The sequence below is a fragment of the Anopheles cruzii genome, chromosome 3 (assembly GCF_943734635.1).
Source record: "Anopheles cruzii chromosome 3, idAnoCruzAS_RS32_06, whole genome shotgun sequence".
NCBI classification, from domain to species: Eukaryota; Metazoa; Arthropoda; class Insecta; order Diptera; family Culicidae; genus Anopheles; species Anopheles cruzii.
Genome location: NC_069145.1, coordinates 68,582,342 through 68,592,513, shown reverse-complemented (window position 1 = coordinate 68,592,513; position 10,172 = coordinate 68,582,342). Strand labels below are relative to the sequence as shown.

At 47.5% G+C, this 10,172-nt stretch overlaps 4 protein-coding genes across 4 annotated transcripts; 2 read left to right on the top strand and 2 right to left on the bottom strand.

The window, feature by feature from the left end:
• The first annotated feature begins 2,069 nt into the window (after positions 1-2,069).
• LOC128270854 (uncharacterized) lies at positions 2,070-3,361 on the top strand. Its single transcript, XM_053008281.1, has 2 exons — positions 2,070-2,710; positions 2,781-3,361. Exons 1-2 carry the CDS (start codon positions 2,070-2,072, stop codon positions 3,250-3,252), a joined length of 1,113 nt encoding a protein of 370 aa, XP_052864241.1. The 3' UTR covers positions 3,253-3,361.
• Positions 3,341-5,243, bottom strand: LOC128272270 (elongator complex protein 3). Its single transcript, XM_053010045.1, has 3 exons — positions 5,156-5,243; positions 4,851-5,092; positions 3,341-4,773 (listed from the first exon to the last, which is right to left on the bottom strand). Exons 1-3 carry the CDS (start codon positions 5,175-5,177, stop codon positions 3,388-3,390), a joined length of 1,650 nt encoding a protein of 549 aa, XP_052866005.1. The 5' UTR covers positions 5,178-5,243; the 3' UTR covers positions 3,341-3,387.
• A 549-nt stretch (positions 5,244-5,792) lies between these two features.
• LOC128272969 (solute carrier family 17 member 9) lies at positions 5,793-7,721 on the top strand. Its single transcript, XM_053010862.1, has 4 exons — positions 5,793-5,932; positions 5,993-6,773; positions 6,847-7,063; positions 7,137-7,721. The coding sequence occupies exons 1-4, from the start codon at positions 5,865-5,867 to the stop codon at positions 7,382-7,384; spliced, it is 1,314 nt and encodes a 437-aa protein (XP_052866822.1). The 5' UTR covers positions 5,793-5,864; the 3' UTR covers positions 7,385-7,721.
• Positions 7,722-7,905: 184 nt separating this feature from the next.
• On the bottom strand, positions 7,906-10,079 carry LOC128272507 (uncharacterized). The gene is made up of 4 exons (XM_053010330.1): positions 9,844-10,079; positions 9,206-9,712; positions 8,689-9,126; positions 7,906-8,618 (listed from the first exon to the last, which is right to left on the bottom strand). Exons 1-4 carry the CDS (start codon positions 9,940-9,942, stop codon positions 8,490-8,492), a joined length of 1,173 nt encoding a protein of 390 aa, XP_052866290.1. The 5' UTR covers positions 9,943-10,079; the 3' UTR covers positions 7,906-8,489.
• Positions 10,080-10,172: the final 93 nt, after the last annotated feature.

The following is a 10,172-nucleotide window of genomic DNA, read 5'->3' as shown; positions in this document are numbered from 1 at the left end:
AACACGACCTTTGTTATTGCTTCGCTATCATAAGCATGTATGATTTAGAAACACTGATTTAACACCAACATACACTGAGCTTACAGTCGATCGAAAACGAATCGGAATGATCTACCCAGCGAAACAGAAAGAAGAGGCTACGTGAGTTGTGATTGTTTCAAAACACAACCAATTTCTCCCACAGAAATGGAAGCTTGCGAATAAAATGCCGCCATTTTTTGTTTGCCGATATTATTAGGAACCCTCGTTTGATTACACACGCATGAACGGTGGTAGAATTCGAAATTGAAAACAAATTGATAGCATAGCAAACAAACATTTAGAACGAAATGAAACACTATAGCCGCTGACTGTTGATCAATAAAGCAGATATTCACTATTGTTCTGAAACAAAAAAGTAGAGCATGGAGTGGAGTCGTAGTCGATTCCATTGCCCGTTATTGTTGCCCATTAAATGAAAACCGCCTGTAAGGATGCGCCCGTGCAGAAGTCTGTGTGTAATTCGTGGAAACTGATAGCGTTCCATCGGTACATTTGCATCGCCGTGACTAGAGTGCCCAGAAGTTGTTCTAACCTTCCCCTGTGACCGGCAAAACAATATGCAAACCCAAAACCATCCATTGAAATCTCCAGTCTGTAACTGTTACCGGGCGCAAAGCAAAATGGCAAGCCGAATGGTTTGTTTCCTGTTGGCTTCCGAATGGTGGAAACGCTGCCTAATTTGCGCTAAACATTTTTCGACGGACAAAAGTTACGCCATGCAAAACTTTTCTTGAGCTACACACGTTATCTTAGCTGTTATTATGCTACTTTTAGCTGTAATTAGTTGAATCGGAGAAGAGCGAGATAAGCTTTCACAGAATTGATTGTGCACGTGGCTCGGTTGCGAACGTTTGCGACAAGACTTGACAAACCCTATTTAAGCTATTATTAAGTAGTGCAAGTAATTCATGTGGCGGGGCGAGATATCACCAGTAAGTAACTATAGGTTTGTAGAATACTGAAAGTAAAAAAAAAACAAAAACAATTCAAAGCAAGGCAAGTAAGGCATAATCAATATAGCACACAATGAAAGCGAATCGAAAAAGGGGATGCATCGTAATGGCAACACTAATGAGAATAAAAAGCAAATGTCGTATAAGAAACCCGAATTGTTTAAACATTATTATTAGTGCTGTATAAATTGTATAAAAGAGAGAAAACTAAATGAAACACACAATTCCACTACCGATTTGAGTTTTGCACTGTATTAGAGCCGTCGATAAAAGGGCCGCTGAATGATTTCGAGAGTTTGTCGCAAATAAACCAACTGACAAACAGAAATCAGCGGCCGGCTAAGGTACAGCATGTGTTACAAATTGATATGTGAAAAATAAATCAAAACCCAATGACGAAAAAAGGTTGTTTTATTTATTGTTTCAGGGCCATATGCCTTTATTTTGTTGCGAATGAGAACTCAATGTGTTAAATTCAAAAGTAACCAACGTTTATTCATAACGAATAATTGCACGAATGACCAGTGCTGCCAGTATTTCGAGCACTACTTCGATGTTGGGCTCACGTTCGATGTTTTAAATTGTAACTGATTACACTCACAGTATAGGGACAAGCGTGACCAGGAACTGAATGAAAATAATATTATAATTCCTCCCTAGTTTCTCACTACAGTGATTTAGAGAATCTTTATTTCGGAGCCGGATCTCCGTTGACCAGTCGCAAGATTACCCTACTATACAGGTTACTCCAAGAGCCGGTTGGCTTGGGACAAGAACGTTGGCGAAATTTCAAGATCCTTTCTCGTCCTCACCAACATAACTGCGTGTAGTACTCGTGCTGTCATTTTGCGGCAGCGCATGCGCTTCATATTTTTAAATAGAGTTGCCACTACCATGCAGTAGTGTTACTTCTTGGAATTGGTTAATGGTTTTTTAATGAACCAAGCCAGCTGGGTTTTGTTTTAACCTTATTGGAGTGATCTTAACCATTCGTCAATAGCGCGGTTCGAGCTGTCATTTTGTGAACGCCGGCTCCAAACAGAAGCTAGGTACGCGCGAAGTACACAAAAAGTAATGGATAATAACCGCCTATTTGTTGAAGTGAATCGTAACCTGCGGCGAAACGAACTGAAATGGGACCAAAAGACTCAACGCAAGCAAGAGCTAGATCGCCACAGAGCGGGACTTGGTGAGTTGCACCATGCGACCAGTATGATTGAGAACGTCACGGAAGCGGATATCAAAGGCTTAGCGGGCCGCATAAAGCGCCGAAAACGGTGCGAACCAATGGATCTGGTGCAGCTCAGTTACGGCTTCCAGCAGAGCCGCGAAAATATTTCCCATTTTCTGCGCATCACCGGTGCCATCAACGTAATCGTAAAGGAGCTAACGGGTCACGATTACAACCTGCAGTTACTGGCCGCTGAATGTATCTGCAATTTGTCGCTTGGCGATGATGTGTGCTGCGAAAAGATCGCAACATTTTCCGGCACGTATCTGATCACACTGGTTGAAAACTCAAATTGCCGTCCACTTCAGCAAACGTGTATGTGGATTCTGCAGAACATCGTCGGATCGAGCCCGAAAGGTTCTCAGGTGCTCTTCTCGCAAGGCTTGGTCGTGGCGTTGGTTCGACTGCTCACCACCGTCACTGATCAGGAAGCGGCTGATGAAATTAATCTCACTCTCGAGCTTTCGCTTAACTACGGCAAGGAGTAAGCGGTTCTGTGCAAAATTGGTCCACAAACGAGTTCCTAACAAGTTTCCTTTTCTTATCGTTGCTAGAACCGACAACACGCTTGCTCAGATTGTGCAGAGCTTTAGAGGAAAACCCTTCCATCCCAGCACCCTTCGTTTGCTGCACAAGTGCTTAACGTCCTCGGAACAGCCGTTGCCGGACGAATGTTCTATCGGTATCTGTCACGGATGTCTCGATTACATGGCGAGCGTTGTTGGTACATGTTTTCAATCGCAAACCGCATCGATTCTGCTCTGTATTCGCATTCTTGCCCACTACGTAGCCACGAACGGATCCTATGCACGTGTCATCTTTGACTACCTGCTTCAAAGAAAGTTTTTAAAGTTTTCCACATTGTTCAACGAGTGTGCGGTAGCGAATTTGTTGCCCGTTTGTAAGGAGTTGCTATGGTTTCTTGGACAATTACAAGCCGCAGATGGAACCGGTGAGCTAACGAACTCGTATCGCGCATTCGATAATTTCGTGGAGCAACTCGCAATACCAAATGCCCTGCTCTAAAGGTACTCGTTACATTAAAAAACATATTTATTGGACTTTGTAGATCGCACAACACCATTACAACACATTTCGGTTGTGTGTTAGTTGAAACGCGAAATAAACACTTTCGGGAACGCATTTATTCTTGCCATTTTATTAAATCAACATCTTCGACATGTATGGTCCGTCGAGCTCGTAGCCCATCTTGCGATAATAATTTCTCGTGCCCACGCCCGATATCACGGCTAGCTTCCGATTGCCGTGTTCATCCCGAGCAATACGCTCCGCTTCCTCCATCAGCAGCATTCCGAACCCTTGGTGTTGAAATTTGGTGGGATCGCGCGCGTTCACTGGTACGACCGATCCGTAAACGTGTAGCTCACGCACAATCGAGCATCCGTCCAGCAACTCTGGCCGGAAGGTGTCTGGCGAGCACTTACGCAACCGCAGTAACCCTACCAGTATGTCCTGCTTTGGGTCTTCGTACGAAAGAAACGTTTCCCAGCCCTCATTCGCCACGTAATCCCGCCGAATGAGCTCGATCTCGTACGGTCGCACCTTGTTGTGAATCTCCTGAATGCCGACCTCGCGCGTCCGCACATCCCGACAGTCGGTTCCCAGATCCTTCATGCGTGCCAGTGCCAGTTCGCGTAAATTTCCGTGCTCAACACCAGACGTTACGAGGGGCATCGGGATGTCTCGCTGCACACGATAAACACGTGTCCAGGGAGGGACGAGGGCAAGAATTTTCGCCACCAAGTCCACCAACGTCGACGGCGGATAGCTCTTATAGCGGCCCGTCTTCCAAAGCTCGTACAGCCCTGTTCCGCGGATCACGAGCGTCGGATAAATCTTCAATCCATCGGCCCGGAAGTCCGGGTTTTCGAAGAACTCTATAAATTGCTCCACGTCCCGCTCAATGTCAACGTTGGGCAAATCGGGCATCATGTGTGATACCACCTTAAATCCAGCATCTTTCGACATCTGGAAACTTTCGCACGTCGCCTTCACCGTGTGGCCACGGTTCGTATCGCGTGCCACATCCTCGTACACTGACTGGACGCCAATCTCAAGCCGGGTACATCCATACGACAGCAGATCGGATAGGTGTCGCTTGAGACAATAATCCGGGCGCGTTTCGATCGTGATGCCGATACACTTGGTGTGTGAACGTTCAGAATATTTTACCGCTTCCGCCACGCTGGCGCTCGTATGTCCAGACAGAGCATCGTGCAGGTTGCGGATGAAAAAATCCCGATAATCCTCCGGCAGACACATAAACGTTCCTCCCATCACAATGAATTCTACCTTGTCCACTGAGTGGCCCAGTTGCTTTAGTTGTTCGACCCGGTGGCGTGTCTGCAGGAACGGATGGTACCGAGCACGAATCGCCCTCATGGAAGTCGGTTCATAGCCAGTGTAGCTCTGGGTGGAGTACTCAAAGTCACTGTCTGGTCCTCCTGGACAGTACACGCAGATATTTCCCGTCATGTTGATGTGCGGGCAGCGGTGCGGTTTACACATCACAGCGACCACGGCAATCTGTGTCAAACGAATCGTGAGAAAAACATTCAAACAGCTTCTAATAAGCAAACAAATTGAAATTAACCCAAGCTTACACCACTAGCCGTTCGGATTGGTTTTGCTCTGAGCTTCGGTAACAGAATCGATTTGGCATCATGCGGAACGGCCGCTATGATGTCGACTAGTCTCGGGGCAGATTCGAGTCCGTAATTCGAAGAGATGCGCGTTTTTAGTCGGTTCAGGTTGACATCCTTTCCTTCGCGGTGCGCCTTCAACAGCTCCTGGATAATCTCGCCTACCACGATCAGCATACGCTCATCCCGGCTCAGTCCGATTCCTACACAACAAATGACACACTAAAATCACTGCAATCTAAACGAATAACGTTCTTTCGACTTACCAAGCGGTTTCTTTTTCGTCATATTTCAACGAGCTACGACGAAATTGCAGAAAATAATTACACACAGAACCGAACACGATTTTGCAATGTGCGGCAATCAAAACATCAAGCGTTTGACGGAAAACGTCAGAGTACACTGTGCGCAAAAAAAGGTGGACAAACTTGGTTTTTGGTGGAAAACGAAACAAGAGCGATTTTTATCTCACTAAACTATATAACAAAAATTTATAATTTTAGCATGTTTTTGTAATCCTGATAAAGCTGTTGATTTTCTTAAACACAATCAAGTCATTATTCTATGAAAAATCTAACTACACTCTGACAGCTGATTGGCGGTGTCAAAACAATTGCTATCTGATGCTGGAAACGTTTATTTACACCACAAATTCCTTTGCTCCGAACTATTTTTCTGTTGCGTGAAGCGCTGCCGAAAATCAGCAATTCCGGCGGGTGGCGTGCAGGCACGAGGTGTGAAGTGATAAGAACAAAACATAAACATGCTGCTACACTGTTGCCGATAAAAGTGCTCGATATCTTCCGAGAAAGTGGTGCTGCTCCGTGGAAGCTTCCCTGTGCCTGGCGCCTGGCAAGGGTACATAGTTGTAGTCTCTTTTGTACTACGCTTTGCGTCCCCCGAGACGCCAAGGCCACTTGATACCACCACGTCAGCCCAGCAGCTCGCCAACACCAGACTCTCAGGGAAGGCCCAATGATGGAGGAAAAGCTAAAATATTCTTTTCTTCGCGACCTTAACGACGGGCAAAGCATATGGACCAGGTAATGACTTCTGGGGAACCCTGCACTTGGTCAGTGATTTAAACCTTTCCTACCTTTCAGAAACGAGAAGCGAACCTGGTTCCTGACGCTGCTCACCGGCACCTGTATGCTGTACTCCACACGTACCACCATGCCACTGCTCGTTCCGGCCGTCGCAGCCGAGCGAAAGTGGAGCAAAACCGATTCCGGCACGGTGCTAAGCTCGTTTTTCTGGGGCTACACACTAACTCAGGTGCTCGGAGGGTATCTGAGCGATAAATTCGGAGGCCAGAAGGTGATCCTGCTGGCCGCGATTGGTTGGTCGTTGATCACTTTCTGGATGCCGAACATCATCACTTCGTCATCGTTGTTTGCATCCCACTCCATTCCCTTCATCGTTACCATTAGGATAGTAAACGGTGCGTGCCAGGGTGTCCACTTTCCGAGCATGATCAGCATCACTAGTCAAAATCTGAGCTCCACCGAGCGAGCCAGTTTCTTCAGCATACTCACATCCGGATCGGCCCTCGGAACGCTGCTAACCGGCATCGTCGGTTCGTTCATTCTCGACTACTTTGGGTGGCCAACCGCCTTCCGGGTCATTGGCTTTCTCGGCCTTTCCTGGACACTCTTCTTGCGCTACTACACAATGGCGTCCGATCGGAGTCGAATCATCAACATTTCGCTCCCGAGCCGGATGTATTCGAAGCTGGGGACATCCGAAACCGTACCCTGGTTGCGTCTGTTTGAGCGCAGTTCTTTCTGGGCCTGCGTGTTGGCGCACGCCTGTGAAATGAACTGCTTCTTCGTGCTGCTCTCCTGGTTGCCGACTTACTTTCATGAAAACTTTCCACATGCCAAGGTCGGTGATCTGAATGGCCATGTATTTCGAAACGTTGTTTTATTGTACTCGCTTTTGGTTTTCTCTTCCACAGGGCTGGGTGGTTAATATGATTCCCTGGCTGGCACTCCCTCCGGTCACGTTCGCCGGAAAGTTACTTACAGAGCACCTGTTGGCCAAACAGTGGAGCTTAACACGTATCCGCAAACTCGTCCAAAGCATTTGCTTTCTTGGCCAGAACTGTGCCCTGTTTGTGATGTGTCGCACGCACGATTTCAACATGGCCCTTACCTGCATGTCAATTATCATCGGTAAGTGTAGAGGGTATTCCGATCCTAGATTTAATTATGCATTAAATGCTTGTTGCTTCCTTCATTGCTGCAGGTCTATCGGGGCTACACAACAATGCGGTCACGGTAAACCCTCAAGATCTTGCCCCGAGCCACTCCGGCAGTGTGTTCGGTCTGATGAACACAGTCGGTGCGATACCGGGCTTTCTGGGTGTATATCTGGCTGGCCACATACTCGAACTCACACAATCGTGGTCGGCCGTTTTCAGCACGGCTGCTGCCATCAACACCTTCGGGTGGCTCATCTTTTCCGTGTTCGGTTCTGCCGAAACGATAGTCTAAAGATCAAACACACATCACTCGGACTGCGGAAGGCATCCGGAAGCGGATGTGTCCGCAGCCTCCAACCAACTGCTACCAAAAACAAACTAAACAAATCTTGATCAATCCTATAGGTGTATCTTTGATCGTACTCTTTGACCCCTACTCTTTTCTGTTTACTTCGCCTAACATAACTTATTAACGAAAGCGTGTCCTGCACCCGAGGGCCGTTGACTGAGAGGGACGTTCATTCCCGCGGAGAAACCGTATCGTTTTCTACCGATCCCGTGTGTCCAAGGGCCTAACGCCAAAGGAAGACGTAAAAATGCCTGGTCGTTGTAGGAGGAAGCTGTTAGATAATGTGACAAAATGATACCTTTAAAAGTAACGAAACAAAAAACAAATAAAAAAAGTCATCAATGTACATCCGTGGCGTTTCGTGCAAATAGTCATTTACTTACCGGTATGCCGTTGCGAAACTGCACCTGAAGGAAGGTGAATATCGTAACAAATTGGATTTTTTTAATATTTATTTTGTCTCTGCCAATTAGTTCTGCTTTCGCACCATCTGCTTTGTCGGTGTGAAATAAATAGGTACCTTAATTCTGGTCATAGTACTACACTAATGTTAAGGGCTACAAGTGCTCCTGCGTACCATTGGCTGCCACAACGCACACACTACATGGCTTCGTTCAACGAAGAATTGCTTAAAAGCTAGAAGTTATCCTGGCTTAAGAAGATTCTATGGGGAGAACTCCTTGGTGACTGTCGTGGGAAACGAGGGAAGGAATGGGTCTAGCATTTGCTGTCATGGGTGGGGACCTTGAGTTTCTTAAAATAGTAGTATGTATATCCCTTGTCTGACATGCCGGCAGTTTAGAAACTTGTTACAATGTGGCCATAGCGTCGCACCATTTCTCGATGAATATTTGTCCCGCTCTGGACCTTACATTCTTCCCATACTTAACACCACACAGGACACGATGTTATCAGAAAATATACATGAAGAACTATGCGCTGAAGCTATTCACACGCTTCTCTGCTCTGTACACAGTATTCTCACACAATTCATGTGAACTCTTTGCATGAAACGGAACAATTCCTTGTTTACCGCTCAGTTACCGTTCTATGAGAGGCCTTCCAGTGGCGGTAACACTTCGTACATAGCGTACTTCCACGTCCAGCGCCGGGCGAGTGCTTCAAACTTTGGTCTATCATTCTCGTACATTCGTCCGAGTTCTGGTTCCATGCAGATCTGTGGATAAAAGCGGATCGTCTTTAACGACACATATCTACGCCGAAAACAGTAACTTTACCGCTCATACCTGAGTGTACGGGTCGGTCAGCAGACTCTGCACCGACAACAACAACTTCGAGATGGTCAACGCAAGGGACCAATTGTGCTGGATAATGTCGATCCCAACGTCGCCGTGACGCGAAACGTTCGGATGTACGATTTTCGTGAGAAAGCGCACCTGTGGCGGCAGCATCGGGTACGAGAGGGGTATGACGATGTAGAGGAAAAACTTACCACCCTCGTACGGACTACCCGTCGGGCCGAGGATGGACGCCTGCCAGTGAAACAGTTGATTGTCGAGCGCCACCGCATCGATACCCTCGGTAGCGTCACGATCCAGCGACCGGATGTCGCCTCGCAGTCGATTAGCGCGAATAAGATTCTCATGGCCACGCATCGGTGTTTTCAGTGCCATCTGCAGCAGACACGTGCGGCAGAAGCAGGAATTCATCAGCGCACCGTACATCTGATCCGGTAGCGAGTAAGGAAGGAATAATTAGTCGTTAGTTAGCGGATCTGTAGCGGCCCCATCGACTCTTGCTTACGTGTAACCAGTTGGGAATGGTAGAGATCTGTTGGAACAGTGGCCACCGTTCCTTGGTGTACTTTTTCCACATCTGCTGTGGCACGTGCACCTCCAGTATGCGCTTCCACTGTTTGCATACCTCGCTCGCGTTCCACAGTGATAGATCGTCCAAATAGGAGAAGATCGAGAGCAGCACCTCGACTGGCAGCACACAAATTTGCTGTTGCGATTCATCCGATTCGCGTGGCTGGGAAAGCATGTCCAGGTACTGGCCCAAATTGCGCGGTGCCGAAGGGCGCGGTCGTTCCAGATCGTCGGATTCATCGTCTGAGCGGTCCTTCGCTTCGGACCCATTTTCGGGCGGCTCGTCGTTGCCGGAGTCTTCGTCGTCGGACACCTGCGTTACCAGACCTTCCTCTTCACCATTTGGACGGTTCGGGAAGATGAACGAATGGCACGTTCCGCACAGCGGCTCACCATAGCTGGGACCATAATATCCATTGCATATCCAACAGGTCGATGAGTTCTTTCGTAAACCGGAAGATGCACGCCATAAAACCAAAAAAGGAAATCACACAACGATTACGCAAACAACACGATGGGGTGATTACCGTAAGCATTTTTTTTCCCCGCCCGAGAGAGCCACATAGAACTTACCGAAAACTCGAAATTCTTGCAAAACTCCTCAAACTCCACGTCGTAGTAGAGCTCCTCCTCGTACTTCGAGGCGAATGCTTTGCTACAGCCGGCAGCCATCGCTACGCCAATCTTGGTGTGGCGAGGACGGAGGGCCTTTTCTCAGTTGTTCCTGATTCGTGGGGGTTCCCGGTCTGCTCCGAAACAAAAGAAAACTGACCAAAAATAAGCTCAATGCTTCGGACGCGACTATGAACTGCGGTGAAAATGTGTGTAAACAATAAGATCTCACCGAAGAAGCTGTCAGTTTTGCGACCTCTTGAGAGACGTCAAACTTTGACGTCTCTTGG

Coding starts and splice junctions, on each gene's coding strand:
- LOC128270854 (XM_053008281.1), top strand. CDS start 2,070: ATGGATAATAACCGCCTATTTGTTGAAGTGAATCGTAACCTGCGGCGA. Junction 2,711..2,780: donor TCGCTTAACTACGGCAAGGA/GTAAGCGGTTCT, acceptor TATCGTTGCTAG/AACCGACAACACGCTTGCTC.
- LOC128272270 (XM_053010045.1), bottom strand. CDS start 5,177: ATGACGAAAAAGAAACCGCTTG. Junction 5,093..5,155: donor GACGAAAAAGAAACCGCTTG/GTAAGTCGAAAG, acceptor TTTGTTGTGTAG/GAATCGGACTGAGCCGGGAT. Junction 4,774..4,850: donor CAATCCGAACGGCTAGTGGT/GTAAGCTTGGGT, acceptor CGTTTGACACAG/ATTGCCGTGGTCGCTGTGAT.
- LOC128272969 (XM_053010862.1), top strand. CDS start 5,865: ATGATGGAGGAAAAGCTAAAATATTCTTTTCTTCGCGACCTTAACGAC. Junction 6,774..6,846: donor AAAACTTTCCACATGCCAAG/GTCGGTGATCTG, acceptor TCTCTTCCACAG/GGCTGGGTGGTTAATATGAT. Junction 7,064..7,136: donor CTGCATGTCAATTATCATCG/GTAAGTGTAGAG, acceptor TCATTGCTGCAG/GTCTATCGGGGCTACACAAC.
- LOC128272507 (XM_053010330.1), bottom strand. CDS start 9,942: ATGGCTGCCGGCTGTAGCAAAGCATTCGCCTCGAAGTACGAGGAGGAG. Junction 9,713..9,843: donor GCAAGAATTTCGAGTTTTCG/GTAAGTTCTATG, acceptor GGTTTACGAAAG/AACTCATCGACCTGTTGGAT. Junction 8,619..8,688: donor TGACCGACCCGTACACTCAG/GTATGAGCGGTA, acceptor TTTTATCCACAG/ATCTGCATGGAACCAGAACT.